Genomic DNA, 22710 nt, shown 5'->3' with positions numbered 1-22710 from the left:
CTAAAGTCCTCCAGTGCACAATAGAAGATCACAAATCACCTTGGCAAATCTCTAAATGTTCCCCTCATCCTCCGACAAGTATGTTGCCATGTCATCGGTGAACTCAAAATCAAGCAGCTCCTCTTGTGCGCGCAGATGGGAAAACGTGGTCCATGGAGCCTGATCTCTTGGGCAAAGAGAAAACTACTCATGGCCTTGGTGATAAACATGAAGAGGTAAGGTAATAGAGGGCACCCCTGCCAAACCAAGCGAGAAAGCATAAATCTCTCACCTCTAGCTCCTTGAAAAAAAAATCTGGCTGTGTGAAGCCAAGTAGAGTCCCGAAACACCTCAGACCCATTCCTTTGGAAAACCTATCTTGCACATTGTGTTATAGGAGTTCTCAAAATCAAGAAGCAAATGATTAGATCCTCTTGACGCATCCTAGTTCTGGTCGCCTCACAAAAGGTGAAGATGTTGTCTAAAATAACCTGATTATGAACGAAAGCAGTCTGTGTTTGGGGAGAAAGGGCTGTAGTCTTTGGTTGATTGGCTTGGCCATAATTTTGTAGGCGGGTCTCTAGGAGGGTGATGGGTCCTCCAACCACATTTGCAATTTGTCACCACCCTCCTTGGGAATTAAGTGGATCAATCCTTCAAAAATCCTCTTCGACACATGACTCCTTAGCCATGATCTTGTTGAAAGCAAGTATGAGGCTGCCTCTCCATCATGGCTCCCATAGCCATGATCTCATTGAAAGTAGCTCTAAGGCTGCCTTCCATGAGATCCTAGATGGAGAAATAAGGAGACTAGAAGGCTGGATATGTCGGAAATTAGACTCAGGATCCTCTTTGAGTGCCATGATGCACCATCGAGATAGGACATCCTGGCATACAGCGAACCTTGGCTTTGGTTATATGGACATTTGGCCAAAATTGAAAGATTTTATTCAGAGTTATGTGGTCCGATGTCATCAATGTAAGATAAACAAGGTGAACGCCTTAAATCTGCTGGGTTATTACATCCTTTGGATATTCTGTCTCGAAAGTGGGAAAGTGTTTCCATGAATTTCATTATGGGACTTCCACGAACCAGCAAGGGTCACGATGCCATTTGGGTAGTCGTGGATAGATTGACAAAGATGGCTAGGTTTTTACCCACAAAGACAACAGTCAAAGCATTGGAATTGGCTTACCAATTTGTTGAGTAGTTGTTTACACTGTATGATCTACCTTCTGATATTGTGAGCGATTGGGACTCTAAGTTCATGGCTCATTTTTTGTATAAAGTTCTTAAGAAATTGGAAACTACCTTGAGTATGAGTTCCTCTGATCACCCGCAATTTGATGGGCAAACAGAGCATGTGAATGAGATTTTAGAGGATATGCTTTGTGCATATATCTCTAGAAAACCATCGAATTGGGAAAAGTATCTTCCAATGATGGAATTTGCCTATAGCAGTTCTAAGCATATATGGCTACTGGTTATAATCCATTCATGCTTATGTATGGGTATCAACCTAGGGCACCTGTTGATGTCGGTCTTAAGGACATTGAGCTTGATGCATCAAGGGGTTTCTTGCATGATATGCAGGAAATGGTGACCCAATCTCAGGATTCTATCAGGAGTGCTCATGATAGAGCACGGTTTTATGTTGATAGGGGACGCTCACCTCGATCTTTTGAGCTAGGAGTGTTGGTTTATTTAAAAGTTCCTAAAGATTCTCAGACTTTGTTAACAAGAAAGTGCTCAAAATTATCTCCTAGATATTGTGGTACATTTCGAGTTATACGTCGGATTGGCATGGTTGCGTATGAGCTAAAACTACATCCACATATCAAAGTTTGTCCTCTCTTTCATGTTAGCAGACTCAAGAACACATAACTAATTATTGAAGTACATGCATCCATCCTCTAATCTGAATCCTTGAAGTTTCTTCACTTCTTTAGTTGTCTTACTTTCTTGCTTAAGTAATGCAACAATAGGGCTAGAGAACTTCTCCTTGATCTTATCCGGGTAAAGGATTTGAAATTACTGTATCGTGAGAGTAAGGAAGCCCTCTTGCTAAGCGCATCTGCGACTCCATCATCCTTGCCTAATCTATACTTAATTTTAAAATCTAACTCTTGAAGTGTTTGCATCCATCTTCTTTGCCTAGTTGATAAGGTCATTTTGGGTGAAAATCCTCTTTAAGCTTTTATGATTTGTTAACCAAGGTAAACTTCTATCCATCCTTGCCTAATCTATACTTAATTTTAAAATCTAACTCTTGAAGTGTTTGCATCCATCTTCTTTGCCTAGTTGATAAGGTCATTTTGGGTGAAAATCCTCTTTAAGCTTTTATGATTTGTTAACCAAGGTAAACTTCTATCCGATAAGATAGTGTCATCAAAGCTTCAAGGCATGGACTATTGCAAGAAAGTATAATAACCCACTTCTTCCTCTCCAAACACATTCACAAGAAATTACCTTAGCAAGCTACCAGATGCATCAATTTCTAAAGAGGTACCGGTCAAAGCTTACACTTTAACAATTACTCCTACCATAGCAAAGGCAATGAATGCTTAATACACAATTCAAACTAGTTGCCAACCCATTGGTTACACAGGGAGTCACTCTACCCTAGAGGAAACCCTTCCAGATCATTACACAGGCTTTTGTAGATCACTTGAATACACTATAACCGAAAAGGAAAATGGAGAAAAGAAATGAAAATCAAATCAAATAAGGAGGGAAAAAAACACTACCCCTACCAGCCATGCTTCACTCACCTTCGAGAGACACACTGAAGAGAACTTCATAAGTTACATGGCGGCATGACATGTTGTCTCCTTGATAAATATTTGGATGCAAGGGTATTTATTATAAGCACGATCCAATTACATCAATGGTGGCTAAATCTCATTGGCTTACCATTCTTCTTTCAATTTGTTAACTAACAGCTCAGTGAGTAAACATAAACACTGACCCACCACTAGTGAAAAAATGCATGTTTGTAATGTTTATTGAATTCCATCATAGGATAGAAAGAGTCCTTTTAGCAAAAAGAACATCTCTATTGATAATAATCTTCTTAGAGAGAGGATTATAGAGACGGTAACCTTTACTTTCTGCACTATAGCCAATAAAAATGCATTTCAAGATAACTATTTATCTAAGGATGGTGTAGGCAATCGAAGCGAAAGATGGAGCTCCCCCGCTACGTGACTAAACATTCCCTCCTTCACCTCTGCACAGTGTCCCCCTTCCTTTCCTTGCTCCAGTGCTCCCTGCTCTTGTGCGCAGTCCCCTCTCCCATCGCCTGCCTCAAGCGCCCCTCTCCTTTGCCTCCTAACAATGCCCTCCTTGGCCACTTGCACCCCTGGCCCTGCTTGTGCCCTCCCTCTCGCCTCCCCTCCTAGCCGCCTACACCCTCCTCCTTTGCCTCTTGCCACCATCAATGCCCTCCCTCGCCCGCCGCCTGCACCTCTTCCCTCTTTGACTTCACTTTTGGATTCCTTTTTCGCTTCAGCCCCTACCAATGACTCCCTTGCCTTAACCCTCCTCCTTGCTTTGTTGTTGTCCCTCCCTCACCCTTGGTTCTGCTTTCTTTGTTCCTTTTCCACCTTGGCACCTTCCAATGACTCCCTTGCTTGTATGCCATGGCTTCGCTACCTTTCCCCCCTGGTTCATTAGGAATGGATAGTGGCATAAGTAATCCTTGAGTTTTTCCCCTAGAGCAGAGGAAGCTACAAGGGGGTGAGTTGGAGCGGATGATAGGGGAGGGAGGAGGATGGGGGATGGGTTTGGAAGGGGGAGAAGGGTTCGCGTGCAAAGGGGGGAGGAGATGGGGGCTGCAAAAGCACAGGCTTGCTGAAGGCTCTAGAGGGTCAGAGAACCTCTTGAGAAATTGAAAACCTAGACGGGGGTTTCAACGAGGTAACGATCTTCTCTAAATGGGGGGAGCTAGGGCATGCCCATCACCTTTAGCGGGGGTTGCTGAGATAAATGCTCATAATGTTTCTTTGACACAACCGTACCCTCATGTATCCTACCAACATTCTGTGATAAATGCTCATAATGTTTCTCTGACACAACCGTATCCTCATGTATCCTGCCAACATTTTGTGATAAATGCTCATAATGTTTCTCTGACACAACTGTATCCTCATGTATCTTGCCAACCTGGTGTGCTTGGAAGTGCCACTTTACTGTAGAAGGTTGATGCTTCCACCTTGGGCCAACAATCTGCCACTCTCTTCTTGTGCCAGTCTCAAATCAAGATTAGGTCTTGGTGCTCTAGCACCTGGGGGCATGTGTCCCTCCTACCCCCTAGGGAGGATCTAAGCTGGGCTTTGATGGGGACAACTAAGAGGCTTCCTGACTACCAATGAGGACAAGATCTAGCGAGGTGTCCTGTCGACAGATGAAACACTAGCCTGGGAGGCCAAAATACTCAACTCTCTACAAAATAGGCCCCCCTTAAGGCTAGGGAGAGATATGGTATGAGGTAGTGACTCTGCAGAGGCAATGCAAATACAAAGAGTGGAATCCTAGCCATCTATGCAAGAACCAAAGGTGGTGGTGGGGGCGATTCCATCACTCTCTCGATAGCACCACCTATCACCGGGGGAGGAGAGGAAGTTATTCCTTCCTAAGACCTAGAAAGTAGACTATCACGCATAAAAGCCTGAGACGCCACTAAAGGCTCGGTCGCTACGTCAAAGCCATGCTACCACCTCTCACGAAGAAGGCATGGGCTATACGTAGTGCAACGAGGCTTAGCTGCATGACACTATCTGAAGCTACATAGCCGACGAATCAAACTCAACCTGATAGTAGCCACACCCCAAGGGATGAATCTCAGTGATCTTTCTAGGCACCCCAAGAAGGCTTGCCTATAGTGACAGATCCCTGAACTTTCTGCATGCTGAGTGGCTACCCACAATCCTACATACCAATATGTGGAGGCCTGCAAAGATGTGACTGCTGTCGAAGCCAAGAACTAAAGATCCTCTTTTTGGAAAAGGTGATCCAAGGGATGCTAGCTTGGTCGGGGATAACGAAGCAGCCATCGAGTCCTCCTAGGGGTTCAAGACTAGAAGTTGCTGAAACTTGCCATGTAGAGAAAAAAAACCCAAAAGCTTAAAGCACCTGATGAGGAAGATGAGGGAGAGGGTAAAGAGGGGGGCAGTGTAGAAGCAAATTTCTATGGATTTCATTACTGGATGACATGATCTGGACCATTGTTGATAGATTTAGTAAACAAACACATTTCATTGCATGTTAAAAGACATGAACTACCTATCAAGTTGCATATCTATTTTTAAAGCACATACTTGTTCATCATGGTTTACTAAAGGTTATTGTTTTAGATAGAGATTCTAAATTTTGTAGTGATTTTTGGACTACCTTGTTTGATAATTTGGATATAAAATTAGATTTCTCTATTGCTTTTCACCCTCAATCTAATGGCCAGACCAAAGTGACCAATAGCACAATCTTGGATCTTCTTAAAGCTTATGTTTCATCACAGCCTAGGCCATGGGATAAATATTTACATATTCTTCAATTTGCCTATAACAATACTACCCATTCAGCTACTAAAAAGGTCATGACTCCTCGATTATGAAGACCATTCTTCAATGCTTGTTGTGATTGCCAATTAAACTACTTCTCCCAAGTTTTTCTTGTTCTAAAAACATAAATTTATTTCGTTTGAAAAGTTCTTGCAACTTGAGTCCATTAGACCACCCAACTTTCCAGTGTTTAATCCTTTTTCTACTTAACCCGGATGCATCAGCTCTTTAGAGCATTTAGAACAATTTTATCTCTCTAAAAATTGATTTATCCTGAGGTTTCTCCCATAAATTAATTAATTGATAAATTATCATATGCTTAGGAATCGACTATCTCAATATCTAATTTCCTTAAGGTTCAAGATAAAAAAAGGTTTCTCAATTCACTAAGGTTCTACCAAGGTCTAGCATTAAATTAAAAGGATGGGGAGGTCTTTAGTCTTGAAAAATGTGCAAAGATTATTAAATTACCATCATGATATAATTTAAATCATAATTGCCAATTTTCTAATGATGAAAAAACTTCCAATTTAATTTAAATTACCTTCCTGATTTAATTTAAATCAAAACTATCAATTTTTAAATGCAAAAGGATAAAAAAAGCTACAATTTATGAACAATAAATAGTTGTACATTGAGAAATTGGGTTTGTATAGGTACCCTCCTTCTCAAAACCCCACAAATTTCTTTGCAAATCCCTAGGCTTTTGCAAACTCCAATAATCCACCTCTTACACCTCAAATGATCAACTTGACCCTTGATAATCTAACCTAGGATCACTTTGGCAAGTACTACACTGAAAACTAAGCAAATGAGTACTCTTCATCTTGATGAGAGACTCGTGGTGGAAATCTTATGCAGGGGTCCTTCTTGTACTTGAAAACGATGACTACATGCCTCTCATGCACTATTAGTCTTCTCAAGTTGGTAGCCCACCATATCTTTATGCAACTTCACTTTAATCTCCATGCATCCACCCATTTTCTCATGCACCATTAGTCTTCTCAAGTTGGTAGCCCACCATATCTTTATGCAACTTCACTTTAATCTTCATGCATCCACTTCATTTACTCATGCACTCAACCACTTTACATGCATCTCATCCATACATCTAGTTAACTAACGCATCTATGCACAGCTAAAGTTTAGGGATCTTATATGATATGTGGAGTAACCCTACACTGTAAATATGAGAAAGAACCCAAATAATCTTATATGATACGCAGAGTGACCCTAGATGGCAAATATGAGAAAGAACCCAAATAATTACTTTTTCTAAATTCAGACTTGCGTCAATACTAGAGCCCAAGGGGGGTGACTCTACACAAGGGGGGTGACTCTACACCACAAGTACAGGAAACAACCCAAATAATAACTATTTCCAAACCTCGAGTGGTGAATTGTAGGAGAAGCAGAGTGCGCAGGTTGACGAGCTGGAGGAGAACATACGCGCTGATCATTGATGAGGTGGAGGAGAAGATGTGTGCAGGTCATTGAGCTGGTTGGTGAGCTACAGGAGAACAAGTGAGCTACAGGAGAACAACTCGATAGGTCGGTGAGCTGTTGTGCACGTCATTGAGTTGGAGATGAGGATGACTTTTTTCAAATCCAGACTTGTGTTAGTACTGGAGCCTAAGGGGAGTGACTCTACACCACAAATACCAGAAACAACCTAAATAATAACTTTTTCCAAACCTTGAGTTATGAATTGTAGGAGAAGAGATGGAGGAGTAGAGCGCGCAAGTCGATGAGTTGGAGGTGAACATGTGTGCAGGTTGTTGATGAGCTCGAGGAGAGCAGATGCACATGTCATTGAGCTGTCGATGAGCTGGAGAACACCTCGGTAGGTCGGGGGAACGAGCGGGTGCAAGTCACCTTTAATGACGCGCGAGAATATGAGCGCTTAAGATGTTTTGAATTTGAATTCAAATTCGATTGACTGCCGTTTGAAACTGCCCCAACGTGGGAACCGGCCCTAAGACAAATAGGAAAGCCCACCTGGATCAACTGCTGACCTGGCAAGTGCCTCATACAGTGACACATGGCGCTTTGGCATGAGCCGACAAGCTATAATCTACACAGTAGTGGGACTGTGGGAGTGCACAATACGTGCGCCCACGAGCGCCCATCACGGAAGAGCGGCTCTGAAATTCTGAATTAAAATATGATCCTCCTCCAGGGAGGGAGCGTCTCCGCCTTCTCCCTCCCTCTTCTTCTTGCTTCGCCTTTCAATAGCAGACGACGCGTCCTAACGCCGACGACGTTCGAAGACTGCAGCAACAACAACAACAAGAGAAACATACAGCTTTTCAGCCGTGCTAGGGCCCTTCCCGATGGTCCTCCAGGCGAGGCGGAGCAGCTCCAACAATCTCCGAACGCTTCTGAGGAAGAGGAGACGGCCACAGGTGCTGCTGCTGCTGCTTTGGGAAGGCGCGTGGTGCTAGGGATGGTGGCAAGTTTGGGCGTGGCTGTGGGCGGGAACCTGGGCGGCATCACAAGCCTCTTCTTAGGGCTAAACGTTGGCTTGTCACGGAGCTTGAAGCTGGACGCGCTGTACCCTGTCAACGGTTTTAAGAGATGCCTTGAGAGAGATTTCGGTAAGCGAGTGTGCTCTTGCTACGTGTTTAGCCGAATGCATGCTAGCTCAGGCCCCTATTTCTCATGTGATTGCATGTGCATTGAAGCCTCCCCGTCTCCGGATAATACCCCTCACTATTGCAAGAGGACCGCCCAGATATTGTTGGACACGCCATTAGAGGATACACCATTCAAGACGATACTAGCCATGTTGTGTACCATCTGGATTCACTATTCAACAAAGCATAGCTTGGGAATTTTCCCGATATGGAATTTACAGCATGGTCGAGGGATTGGACAATCTGGCCTTTAAATTTGGGATACGGTGTGTGTTGTATGGAGAGAATTGCAGTGGTGGTCATTGTAGGTATGTTTGATTGAAGAAGATCTTGGCGAGATTTGCATTAAGTGGAGATAGAAGTTGTTTTGGAGCATGTGGGAATTATGAATTGTTTTTACAGTTGCAGATCATTTTTCGATGAAATATTCATGCCTTGTAAATAAGGTAGTTGAAAAAAAAGACGAACTGAAAAGATGAACGACAATATAGAGTCAAAACATTGGACACAGGGTTGAGATGAAGAGTTGGGGTTTCCAATTAGTGAGGAATCGCTAGTTACATGGTTTGTTTGAGTTGGTAGAGCCCAATTGTTTAAGGAAATTGTCTTTGTGGTAGGAGATACAATACTGCATCCAGTCGGCCAGTTCTGCACGCAGCAAATCCTCATGACTTGCTAAAAAGGCATTAAATGCTAATGAATCTATTCGCTTTCACACCCATGAAGTGGCTGGCCACCAAGCACAGCTGATGGATTGCTGGACAGCCCATGTGCTGGCTGTGTGGGCTGCCCCACACATGGCCGACAGGCTGTCCAGGGCCTGGGGCCCTGTCAGCTGCCTGTCCAGAGGCCCTAGGGCTGGCCGACAGCCCTTCCAGCTTGGGGCCCTCCTAGCCCCTTGGGGTTGGTTCTATACCTTCCCTATGCCCAATGCAAGAGCTCTAAGCTCTGATCTGGGGTAGCCCTATGGGCTGGTCCCTTCTCTACATGCAAACCTACATGCCTACACAGATGTTGGGCACTTGGTCGTAAACTAGATACTCAGATCACCTGACATCTCACAGCACGGACTGGCACTGCTTCATGTGTAGGACAATGCAGTGATGCACACTTGACCTTGGACACATAGAGTGGAACCCTGGTTGACTCGCGGACTGGGCTCACATGGGACCTGTTTCCACTCCGGGTCCTGTACCGTCTTGTTCAGATATGTCCACGTGGCATCCAAGTGCGGGATGCATGTGACATCTCCACTTGACATGGATTACACCCATGGGCTGGTATGTTGCATAATCTGTCTTTAGTTAACTTGTATTGATGGATTTGTACGGGAATATTTGATATTTTGAAAGCAGCCCACTCTCATGCGGGTTTTCTATCTTCATGCATGCATGCATGACAATTTAGTTAAATAAGGTTGATGATCTTCTTCTCCATGATGAGAAACCCCCATCCATGCAACATGCATGGCTGGAAACCCCCATGCATGTGACATGCATAGTTAGAAACCCCCATGCATGCGACATGCATGGCTAGAAACTTTCATGCATGCGACATGCATGACCAGAAACCCCCCATGCATGTGACATGCAAGCTTTTCCAGCTACATGCATGCATCATGCAATGCTTTGTCCTTTCATGCACCTAAAAGGGTGCCAAAGTAAAGCATGCAAGCTCACTTTTCCCCAAAAGAAAGGCATGCAAGTTAGTTAACTCAAAAGAAAAGAATGTAAACTAAACTTTTTCTCATCTTTTAGCTACACGAGTTGCTCTTTCAATTATAGCCATTCTTGTTGATCCAAAAGTCTAGCTCAAACCTCTCCCTACCGCAACTTTTTATGAGCAATATCCTCCACTCCTCCTCTTTATCTAGGCGCCTCCTTCTAGGCTGATTACATCTCTATAAATTCAGAATCTCAGCCCCTTTCAACACACTTCTTGGCCTTTGTTTATTGCTCTATCTTGTGCAGGTATTATAGAGTATTTTTCCAGCCATACCATAGTGTTTTTCTCTTTCCAAAACACTAAGAAGCTGGCTGAATTCTGATTTTCAGAATTGAATGTCTCCATTCAAGCTAGAAGAAGAAGAAGTCTATTCCCAAAGACTGAAGCTTTGGAAGAATCATCTTTGCTCCGGTTGCTACAAGTTCTATGCGGGAGAACCCTTGGGAAGTGGTGGGCATTCTCCTAAGGCTGATTTTCAGCCACTAGGTGGTTGATCTTATTGAAGTTAAGCTACATTTGCAGAAATCGAGGTTGCTGGGCAATCTTGGTGAAGGGTGCTGGGCACCATATTGCTAGCTTGTAACTGGGCTATGTATAGTTTTTGTAAGTTGTTTTCATGTTCAATCATTTTGGAAGAAACGGAGGTGTATGGCTGGGCCAAGCCACCCGTTTTATGTAGGAAATACTGAAAAGAAATGACACTGCACTAGGGATCAGAAGATGGGCTGGTTCCCCCCACCCGCCCACCCGCCCACCCCCCCTGCCCCCCCCCTCCTTGAAGGATATGTATTGCCTTAAGGGAGTAAGAATTTCACAAGTACTCAATTGTTATGGCTATGTATGTGAGATATGGCAGTGATCAAAGGATGATAATCTTGTGATTTCAGTACTAAATTCTGTATAACTACGCACCCGTTTGTGATAGTGGTATCAGAGCTCCAGTTCTCTTACTTTGCATAAATCTTTTTGTGATACTGGATAAGATCGTGAAAGAGTCATTATCCGGGGGTTGAGACCTTTGATTTTGATCTAAGGATTAAGAATTCAGAATTCGAGGAATTCTGCTTGAGAATCCAGTCCTGTGATCTAAAAGTCTTGGATACGGAATTAAGATATACTCATTGTATTTAAAAGAAAATAAAAAATGAAAACTTGCATAGAAACCCTGTTTTCTTAAAGGACTGTCTTACGCCAGAATGCTGGAGGGAGCATTTGGCATATGTGTTTTCTAAGGGAAGTTCGGTTACAACAGCTGGCGGGGAGTGTTCAAAGGACAGCTCACGCGGCAAAGCTTGCCCAAGTCTTGACCAGCCTCAGTATGGTTAAAATGGTGCGCTTCCGGTACGATGGAGGACGAGGGCCGACGAAGCGGTCCCGGAGTGAAGTGCCAGGACACCTAAGGAGGATCCTGGAGGGTTCTGACCAAGAGATGCACGGGCTCGCGGTGCCGAGGACATCCATGCGTATGTCGAGGAAGATATTATATGATGGACCAATGTTTATTGTAATCTGTTACTAGATCTCGTTGTTGACCCGCTGGTCTCAACGGAGAGTCCAGAGTGATACTATTTTGTGAGAGACAAAGGTAGCCCTCGTCTTATTGTCACACTCCGAAAGGAGGTACCAACGGTTTTGGTGGCAGTGAGCGTGTTGGAAAGACCTTGTGGCCCTCCTGATCGTGTAGGGGGACTGTTGTACCCTTGTGGTCTATTCCGTATCATATTTAGGCGCGAGTAGAAACCGGTCTTGGATATACAGAATTGTGTTACAAGTAAAACATTGTTTTGACAGCTTTGATAGTATTTTTGAGTTGTGTTCCCTTGCTCTCCTGAGGGAAGGGCAACTCCAACAGCCATCATGAACATCAGAGTGAGGTTATGTTGCTGCAATTACAGTCCGAAGTGGCTGAATTGAAGTCTATTTTGGCCATCCCAGAAATTCAGCATACTCTTGAATCTCTGAAGAAGAGGCATAGAGAACCAACACTTCATGCATCTTAAGAATCCTCTTCAAGATCCCATACCTGCTCTCACTCTCATGCCCATAACCATTCTCCTTTACCTAGCCATAATTCTTCTCCTCATAAAAGCCATTCTCGCCATCATAAAAGCCATGCCCAAAGCCCGTTCTCCTTCTCCCATTGAAAAGCCCTCAAAGAGATTGAAGACCTTCAAGGCTGGGGGGATAAAGATGTTATGTTTGACTCTTATAGTGGGAAACGAGATATTACTAAAGCTCTTTCTTTTATTAGACAGTTTGAGGTTGCATTTGTGAATGACAATTTTACTGAGAAGTCTAAACTTTGTCATGTGGGCATGTATTTGAAGGATACGGCTAGCAATTGGTGGCTGGCTAAGATTCTTGAGAACAAGAATCCAAAGTCTTGGGTCGCAATCCGCATCTGGCCGATCGCAATCCGCATGGCATGGGACATGTGAACACTCAAGTAGCCCGGCTGCTGGATGAATCCATCCTGAGTGAGTGTGAGGAAGTGATCTTTGTAGAAGTGCATCTTCGTGGGGAGCTTCGGAGGTGTGATCCATGTGCAATGTGTGTAGAGGTTGAGAAGATCTAACCGGATAACCCCATGTGCAATGTGTGTAGAGGTTGAGAAGATCTAACCGGATAACCCGGTTGGTATCCTCGTGTGAGATAGCCGGAGAAAAGGGGAGTCCAAATTGTATTGAAGGGGGGGGTAGGCGGTCCATGCAGAGCCCATATACTGAGAACCAAGTGGAAACTAGTGCATACCATACTCCAGAGTGCCCCTCAAGTGCTAGCTGTCTGGAGGACTCCAGGGCAAGCCTCGGGTACCTGTGGGGATCCATGTGACTGATATGATGGAGGTATGTGACTGTCTGGTGCATCCACTACCATCGGGACTGCAGCAAACTTTGCTTGGATAATCTGGTGTGGGATTGATGGTTCGCTGTGGATCATACGGGAGAACATCATGACATGGGCCCTCTCAATTCGTTGCCAATCCTCATTGGATAAATATGGCCCCCAGAAGGCTGCTCCATACATCAAGGCTGGTGTGACGAGGGTGTCAAAAAGCCAGCCCTTCGTCCTGGGCTCCTGGAAATGTGCCTGGAAGCACTGCCACTCAAGTAAGCTCAAGGCTACATATCCCCGCGTCACTCTGGCATGTGTTGTGGGAACCATGGTAAAGCGTGGGCCATTGAAAGTGACACCAAGGTAGACATAGGATGAGACAATCTCCACAGCATCCCCTCTATATGTGAAGCTCAATCTGGATGCTAAGGGGCGAGAGGTATTGAAGAATTACCTTGGTTTTACCAGGGTTAACAGAGAGGTCCCGTTGAGTGCAAAAGTCATGTAAGGCATCCAACTGTCTCTGAAGCCCTTCGGCTGAGTCTGAGAGGAGGACGATGTCATCTGCATAAAGTAGTATGGGGATCAATATGCCTGCCAGTGTGGGACCAGCCCCGCCTAATCCATCAATGAAGCTCGAAATCTCATCAATGTAGAGGCCGAAAAGAGTGGGTGATAGAGGGCAGCCCTGTTTCACCCCAATAGTGCTGGAAATCTCCTGTGATGTACCTCCTGGGGCTCTCACTCGTCCGGTGACGGACTCACAGAGGGCGATGATGCTCCAAACCATGTCAGATGGGACTCCGATCTCCTGTAGACAGTGTAGGAGGCGGGCTCGGGGTACAGTATCAAAAGCTTTGCGGAAATCCACAAAGCAGCAGTAAATCCTCTGATGTCGTGCTCTACCCTCCTCGATGATGGCACGGAGGGTGAAGATGTGGTCAAGGGTAGAGTAGCTCCTCCGAAAGCCTACCTGTCCTGAGGCTTTGCATCCCTGGCTCTCTGCAAATGAACTGAGCTCCGCCTTTAGCAGTGATCCATAGAGTGTGTGGCCAATCATGATTGTCCTATAGTTATTAGGATCAAGTGGATCACCGGCTTTGAGGATGGGGGTGATGGTATTGGTGGACCAAGAGGGTGGAAATCCTTCACAAAGGGCTCTATTGAACATGTAGGCTAGTAGGGGCGCCAGGGTATCATCGGCATGCGAGATGTACTCGGCAGTGAATCCCTCATGATCCTGGGCTTGCCCATTGCGTAGTCTACGAATGGCCTTGAGGACCATGCCCTTTGTGAAGAAGGTGGAGGTGGTGGGGGTAGGGGTGGCTGATGGGGGATATGATAGAGGGAGTGTGCATAGGAGTGCCATGTGTCCGAGCAGGTGATAGGTGTGGGAGGGCGATGTTCTCGTAGTTTCCTCCAGGCCTCTTTGCAGTTCGGCCCTAAGAAAAGTCGGTATAACTCATCCTCTTTTAGAGCATAGAACTCCCGTTTCTTGCGTTGGGTGAGCCGTTGAGAAATCGGTTGCGCTTGGCACTTCGTGATTTCGCAATCCGTACCTCATGCTTAAGACGGGAGCGTGTGGTCTAGCATTCATCATCATACCAACAGTTCTGGGGCATGGAACCGCAAGGTGGCTTGGTGGTAGACTGCCGTGTGCAGATGAAAGAAGCAGTGGCGGATGTGTGGAGTATGGTGGTGAGCTGTGCTGTGGGGGTGGATAGGGGGACAGTAGGTTCCACATCCTGAACTTGGCGGTAGATGTGGTTGGAGTAAACAAGGTCAAGCTTGTGATCAAAAAGGACCCGAGTGTAATGTGAGATGGGGGGTGGTGGTGGAGGGACGAGTGGTGTGCAAGTCAGAGTGAAAGAGAGGTAGGCATGGTCAACTTCAAAAGGGGGTGGCGGAATGGAGAAGTCGGGGAGAAGGTGTGCTAAAGCTGGAGATCCCATAAGGTAGTCCACAGTGCTAGTATCTCCTGAGTGAGGGAAGGAGGTGAGGGCACCGGAGGAGGGACATTGGGACATCCTGTTATAGATAACGAGACCATGTGCAGCTCCCAGCTCTAAGAAATATCTCCCATACACTGTGACCTCCTCCCGGTCATGTGATCACTGCAGCCTTGTGTCAGTGATGTCCAGCTCCTGTAGTCTGATAGGGTCGTCTAGATCGAGTAGTGGGACCTGCTGACTTCCCGTCCTGGCATTGAAATCCCCGAGTATGAGGACTTCCCCCAGTTGTGAGAACTCCATGATATCCCCGTATAATGGTTAGTACGGTGATTGGCTATGCTGTGCGCCGTAAGGGGAGTGGCGTGGTGCAAAATAACACATAGCAATGTGGATGACTTTGTCATTGCTAAGCTGTAGCCGCACCCAAAGATACCGTGCATCCTCGTCCTTTCGGACGATGCTGAGAATTTGTCGGAGATGGGATCTAAAAAGGATAGCTACCACCCCCCCCCCCCCTCCCCTCCCCCCCCGCCTGAGCCACGTACTCCTCCTGATGTGTGGGTCTCGCCTCGAAAAGCTGACTCGCACTCATACCCGGCTATGTATGGTAAGCCCCTCTCAGGGCTCTGATGAGTCTCTGTATTAAAAATGACATCCCTGCGTGTGAGAATCATGCTCAAGCCTCTTGGATTTGACCACAGCATGCCATTGCAGTTCCATACTACCAACCTCAAGTGTTTGGTCTCATAGACCCCGCGTCCCTATTTGGGACGGCGCTCAGTGATAATGACTCTACCATCTCTGTAGATAGCCCACTTGCTTGCTCTGCGGGTTTCATGAACAGTCACCATCGCCTCACGCCGGTGTGCCACCTGTGCTGGAGTGAGATTGTCTCCCATGTACACTTGTGTGCCCTTGAGGGCAGCCCGCCTGTCTAAGAAGGCCTGTCTGCTAGTGGCATCAGGTAATCTAATGATGAGGGGCCGCTCTGGTGTCATATCCTTGCTTGCCCTCCATGTATTTGCAAAGGGGGGGGGGGGGGGGGATCCTGTCCACTCCTAGCATCTGGCAAAGCATCATGGCATCCTCCTTGGGGGAAGCCCCCGCCTGTAGCCCCCGTACTCGCACATGGAGGGCCCTATCCTTCCTGCGTTTCTCCTCCTCGAGAGTCTCATGTATGATGCTCTGTGGGGGTTTGTGCTTCTTCACCACCTCCACCCAATCTTTCTTAGTGGTCTGCAGTTCTTCCCGCAGCTTATCACTTGCAGCTTTCAACTGCTCCAAGTCAGTCCTTAAACCCTCCTGAATATTCAGTTCCCCTTCCTCCACTGTATGGTCCTTGACCGTAGCCTTTAGGGCTTCCATTTTTGCCCGGAGTTCCCCTATTATTGGGGCAGCCTCTGGCATTCCTGTTTGTTGCAGCTTGGTCTCTTTCAACATCTGAATCACCTTTTCCTGGTGGTTCACCTGGGCTTCCAGTTCTTCAATCTTGTTGTTCTTTCCCTGTATCTCCTTGCAGAGGCCTTCCAACTGTTTTTCGTGTTGGTTCAGAACCCTGTCCAACACCTTCTTTTGTTCGCCCAATAACTTCTTGGTGTTGTCCTCCACTGTCTTGATGTATGCCTCCAGCTCCTCCTGTAGGTTCATTGTGGCTATTTCCCCCTAGTTGCTGCCTTGGGGGCCTGAGCAAGGGTGCGTGGGAAAAGAGAGGCGGACACACAGCGCACAGGTGTAGCAAGGGTGCACACAGGTGCAGCACAGCAGGGCGGGTGGGAAAAGGGAGGCGGACACACAGCGGACAGGTGCAACAAGGGTGCAAACAGGCGCAGGTGGGAAAAGGGAGGCAGACACACAGTGCACAGGCGCAGCACAGCAGGGCGGGTGGGAAAAGCAAGGCGGGGACACAGCACAAGCAGCCACCAGCATGCAGCGCGAACAGAAGGGGGGGGGGGCAGCATAGCAAGGGCGGAGAGGCCACCAGTGCATAGCAGCAAGGGCGGAGAGAGAGAGAGAGAGAGAGAGAGAGAGAGAGAGAGAGAGAGAGATGGCACCAGATTGGGTCCCAATATACCCACTGTGAAGGGCCCCCTCCCACAAACAAGATTATTTACTTTATTACTTTGGACTGTTACAATGCAGAGAACTTACTGTATCGCTGATGGAGACTGCGAAACGCAAAGATGTTGTAGACCAAATTTCTAGTGAACCATCAAGTGGGTTGAAGACAACTTTGATAGCCTTATGCACACCTAGATCTGCCGAGGGCGATGCACTACTGAAGGATGTTGAAGCAAAGCTTTGGGGCTGCCTTGGGACTGAAGCACTAAGTGCTTGGCTGAGAATGATGCATGCAAAGACGGGGAGTCCTATGCACACATATTCTGCACTGTTCTATGACTGGATTGAATGTAGAATGAGATGATTTATGCAAGGGAATGTGGAAGTCCCACGACATGCTGAAATTAAGCATTTAATGTTTGCGCATTTGACACATGTGAGTTCTGGCTGCTAGCTGCCTGCTTTCACATCAATTGACTAGCTGCACAACACAAGACTGTAGCCGCCAAGGGTGCCCACTGTGTTTTTTTTTTCCTGGGAAAAAGATCCTTCTATTAGTTAAGAGAAAACACCCATGAAGGGCTAAATACAACCACAAAGGGCTAGATACAAACTCACCTCCATGTGCTCGGTGAGGATCAAGAAAACAAGGGGTGGAGAAAGATGCTCTTCTCCTCTGGCTGGCCGCTCTATGAGGAGAAGGCTATCTCATATAGGGGGAGGGGGAGGGGGAGGGAATAACCACATAGGTGGTCTGTATAGTGCCAAGTGGGCTCACCACCTCTATTTGTTAGAAAAGGGCCAGGTCGTTTGAGCCTCAATAAGGCTTCCTGCCGCCTTCGCATGCGGTTAGAGCCACCTTGCAACTTCCCCCCACTGACCGCGGGAGGGTATGAATGATATCAAGCCAAATGCTCCTGATGGACTCCACAGGCAATGTGTTCGCTGCATCTAGCTCGCCAGATGTGACAAGCTGCAATGTTGCTACAAATATCCCATCTCCTGCATGAACTCGGAGTCCAATGATCAGCAAATGGGGCTAGCACTGATACTGCCGAAATGCGAAGGTGAGAGACTTGAAGGGCTAGCCCCCCACCTTCCACCTCGTAGGCCATGACAAGCTTAGCCTTAGCGGCCCAAGCAACAGTGTCCCATGAAATGATGCGGGTTGACGTCCTGTCCATCCTGAAAATGTGGAGAAATCGTTGCCAAATCTGCTGAGCCTGTGGGAAATCCCAAAGACAATGTCGCTGAGACTCCTAAGGGTGGCCTGCACCTTAGACAAGCGCTGGTCGACCGCCAATAGCCAACCACGTGCCAACTGCCAAACTCCTGTGTGCCAGCAGCCAATGAAAGAGGGTGATTTGTCGAGGCCATAAACTGTCCCTGAGCCTTTTCCAAAAATCAGAGAGAAAACGTTGTGAAAGGCCTTGTGGTTGCCAGTGTGCTGCCTGCAATTCCCGGGGTGCCCTTAACCTCGGGCATCTAAATCTAGCGGCCTAGCCGTGCGGTGTATGCGAAGAAAGGGGTACCCAGTGTCTCCTCTCGGTCAACAGGATCACTCCAAGTCCACTCCCTCGGGTCCCACTAGAGGCGAGTGAGGGGCTTGCTCTCCTAAATCCATAATTGGCAGAGTCTCTCCCTGGCCACCTTGGCCGGCAGGGGGTCAATGTGCCTGAAATCCAATCACCCTCACTGTCTGTATAAGGTGCAACCACTAAAGTCATCCAGAAGGGGCTCTGATCTCCCTAATTTGCTATGGGGTCCAATAGAAAAAGTGAGCAAAGCACATCTTTGATCCGTGCCATGAACTGCCAAGAGAATATCATGCCTAGTAAACACACATAGCCACTGTGGGGGGATCGGGTCTGGGATAGGGGTCAGCCACTCCTAGGGAATAGTAGAGTCGATGTCGAGGCCGAGTCTGTCTCTACCCCAGATCCTAGCCAGGTGTAACTTGGTTGAACACAATGCTAATCAATACACTTAAATACACTAAGATTTGATGGACACTTGCTCAAATACAAGAAGTAATTTGCCGAATTGACAAGAGACACACAATGAGCCGGAACGACAGACCCCTCCCTCAAATAAAGTATATTGATCTTGGGAGAATCAAGTACATAGTGTCATGGGCATTCTGACCAGATTTCCATACCAATGCATATGAATACAGTATTGCAAACAAGTGATTGTCGATGTAGACTTGCAACCCACACTACCCTCTCAAGTGCCCATGTTCCCTACCATCTGCTCTCTATTGTTCCACCAACACATGGTAGCAACAATCTGCAAGAGAGCACGTAGGACAAGAGAACACTACACAGGGTATGTGATCTTGTAATCTGGTTCCTCCCTCTTGCTACTTGCTTCCATATTTAAGCATAAAAGCTTACCAATTGCAAGTATAGTCGATGACAGCGGAAGTCTTCACGATGGAAGTCCTTGGAGTGATGAGATCTTCGATTTGTCGCATTTCTTCGCGACAAAAGTCTTCAAGAGGATGAAGGGAACCTTGGGAAAGCTTCCCCTATGGTTCAACTTGAGAAAGGAGGGTTGAAATTAGGAATTTCAGCAAAAAGACCAGAAATTACAGTAATAAAGAGAGCTGTTTTGCTGAATTTCAGTCATTGGGAGTGTGTAGGAGAGTGATTAGCATCCGGAAACACTCTTGGAAGCTTGAGAAACACCTTAGCAAGCTTGGAAATGGAGTTGGGAAGGAGAAAGTGCAGAAAATGCAGCCCAACAGTCCTCAAAAAGGAGGCACCAATCTCTAGAGAGAGGAGGAGGAGTGAGGTGGTGAGTTGTCCAGTGTAGGTGGCGGGGTTATGTCCACCTCGGGACATCAGTGTGTGTGTACACCAGGCTGATCATAATTTATAAGTGAGTTTTGGTTGCCCAAAACTTAATGAAGTGTGTACACATTCACATAAATTAGTGCTAACTTCTAAGGCTAGGTTTATGACCAATACTTACCACTTGTCACATGCCAGATAACCATGTCAGCAGACACTTCCACACGCACGGTTCGCGGGCGGGCGTCCCCTTACCCGGAAGTACACATTGGTCAAGCAAGCATAAAAACAGCATGCAATTTCAATTGCAGCAAGCACATAAAGATGCTATGCAATGCAGCATTGGTATGGACAATCCCTGATCATTCTTCAGACCACCTTGGTCCGGGTAGGCCTCCCGTCTGCTGGCCAAAGTTCTGGATCAACCGCTGTACCTGACCAATGCAGGCTCGGGAGAAGGCCCAACAAGAAGTAATGTACCACATGGCAAGAAGGATTTGGTTCGCCACCACTGGCACTCGGCCGGCTAAGGAAAGCCTCATAGAACTCTAGTACAAAAGCTTCTTCTGAATGCTCAGAAGAAGAGGGGCGAGTTGCTGCTCCAGGGAGATATCGATGCCCACCTTGCATCCCAAATACCGGACTGGAGTGCCCATCGGGATCCATTGGAAAGCCTGAATTGGGCGCCAAGTCCGGGTGGGTGCAGAACCTACCCAAAAACCACACGACTTGTGCCAGTTGATCTACGCTCCTGATGCGCGACAAAAGATCTTGATTTCCTCTTTGAATCTTTGGAGATTCCCCACATCTCCGGATAGGTATGCTGCGGTGTCATTTGCAGACTTTGAGTCTAGGAGGTCCTCTTGAGTACGGATGGGGGAATGCAATTTGTGGAGCCCCATCTCCTGAGTCGAGAGAAAACTTCTCATGGCCTCGGCGACAAACAGGAAGAGGTATGGTGCCAGAGGACAGCCCTGCAGGACCAAGCGAGAAAGGGGAAATTTGTCACCTTGGGCTCCTTGAATGAGAACCTGACTGTGAGAGGCTTGAAACACTGTGGATCCAGTCCATTGGGAACCCCATCCGGTACATGGTGCCCTCTTGAAAGCTCCAATCAACTCTATCATAAGCTTTCTGAAAATCTAGAAGGAGCACAATGAGGTCCTGTTGTTGCATCCTGGCCGAAATTGTCGCCTCCCAAAAAGCGAAAATGTTGTCCAGAATGCTCTAATCCTGAACAAACGTGTCTGAGTGTCATGGATCAAGTCGGGTAGGAAAGGCTGAAGTCTCTGGCTGATGGCCTTGGCCAAAATCTTGTAGGCAGGCCCAAGGAGGGTGATGGGTCTCCTCTGCTGGATCTCCAAAAAGAAATACGAACTCCCCCCTGTGTCTCGGAAAGAGCCAAAAGAGGGAGACCAAAAAGTGTTGACTCCTGCCTAGTAAAATCTTCCCACAACAATGGGTACGCCCCTCGGAAAGATGGTGCTTCTGGAGAAAAAGAATGTCGATGGGTCCCCCAACTGTAGCTCTATGGAGCTCTCCTCTAAGGACGCCTCGCCTCTGAAAGCACTGAGCCCAAACCCTGAATGTTCTATGAGGCTATTTGCATATCAATCTCTGTGGGAGGCGGAACTATTGGAACTGCCCTCCACTCGAAGAGTCTTGGGCGTGGGTTTCGACGGGGAGTAGTCACAATCGGTCCTGGGGCAAAGGCGCGCTAGGAGGCGCGGATCCTGTCCTCCATGTGTCGCCACTCTGTCCGACCGTGAGAGTAAGCATACTTTGAACTCCATTGATCACAATGAAGGTATGTCTAAGAGGGGGGAAGGGGTACTGCAGCTAAGATATGAAGGAACACAAAGAGCAGCACCTCCAGACTAGAGGACACCACCTCCGTGTCCTAATCTCTATGGCTTGAGCCTCCTGTGCCAAGGGCCAGAGATGGGTGAGCACGCCAGTGATGCGCAGATCATGAAGATGGTGCGAAAGCTCTACTACCCCTGGATCGTGCGAAAGCTCTACTACCTACCCCTGGATCGTGGCTGAATCCCACTCCGTCCCCGGGACTGCACTCAAGGGAAAGGAGAAGATCATCGCGCCACCCTTTGGCGTGGATGGCGTGGAATGATGAAACACAACATAGATCCAAATGGGAGCCACTGTCTCCTTGAAAATATCAAATCCTTCCACAGGAAGACATCGGAAGAAACTGTAATCCACTGGTAGTCCTAGGATCCTGGGGAGGCCACCCGGTGACTCTGGCGGGAGAGCCCTCACTCGGGAGGTGGCGATGGTCATCTCGACCGGCTTTGAGAAGCGATGAATCAAACGGCGGACATAACTTGCTAGTTGCCTCCACTCCGGATCGGGCGTTGCCGGAGGGCGTTGAGAATGCTCAGGAGAGTTTTTAGAGGGGAGTGTGGGCTCAGAAGAAAAGGGCAGGGCAGGCGGAGCTGCTGTGGGAAGAGTCCGAGGTGAGGGTGGAGGATGAGGATGGGGGGGGGTGGGGGGTGGGCATGCGCATCCACTTTCAGCCGTGTGCAGTCTCCCTCTCTCTTTGTCTCTCTACGCTGGTCAGCAGCTGTAGATCACTCTTCTCTCTCCATCACCTCTTGCACTGGCCGTACAGGGTACAACTCTCTTTCTCTGTTGGGCAGGCCGTAGAGTGCTGCAGAGTACTCTCTCTCTCCTCTCTCCACTGGCTGGCCAGCTGTATTACAGCTGCCGTCAGAAGGCTGTCGATATAGTCGTATAGAGGCTGCATCAGCCCACACGTGTGAACACCCAGGGCAAATTTGGGGCTGATTTGAGAGCTCCTCTTGGGCTGATTTGAGGCCCAGTTTTTGGGGCTGATTTGGCACGGAGCTCGGGGCAGCTTATGGCTCCGTATCGGGCTGATTTATGGATGGTTTATGAGCTGATTTGGGGATTGTTTTGGGACGGTTTTGGGACAGCTACTAGAGATGTTTGTATCTTGGCACTCTGGGCAAGATTTGTGTTGATGCTTTGTGGGAAAATCCGGTGCTGTATGCACCCGCATCTTGGTATCTTGTAAAAGCTTCTATGTGAATAAAGAAGTTCCTACGGGGGGCCAGCTGTTCCGGTTCAGTGCTATGTTTTTACATTGTTTATGGTTCTTCCGCTGTATTTTCATGCTCTGTCTGGCATTTG

The 22710-nt window shown here is 47.2% G+C and overlaps 1 protein-coding gene across 1 annotated transcript in view; it reads left to right on the top strand.

Moving 5' to 3' along the window:
* Positions 1-7636: 7636 nt before the first annotated feature.
* The window catches only part of LOC147624887 (Photosystem II reaction center PsbP family protein), a 28698-nt gene continuing 13624 nt past the window's right edge, over positions 7637-22710 (top strand). The window contains exon 1 of the mRNA XM_086818126.1: positions 7637-8135. Within this exon, the coding sequence (XP_086674252.1) occupies positions 7703-8135 (433 nt within the window). The 5' untranslated portion in view covers positions 7637-7702. The remainder of the gene's footprint in view (positions 8136-22710) is intronic.

The sequence above is a fragment of the Cibotium barometz genome, chromosome 24, assembly GCF_041138505.1.
Source record: "Cibotium barometz isolate CiBa-2024 chromosome 24, ASM4113850v1, whole genome shotgun sequence".
Classification (NCBI taxonomy): Eukaryota; Viridiplantae; Streptophyta; class Polypodiopsida; order Cyatheales; family Cibotiaceae; genus Cibotium; species Cibotium barometz.
This window is presented reverse-complemented; position numbering and strand designations above follow the sequence as displayed.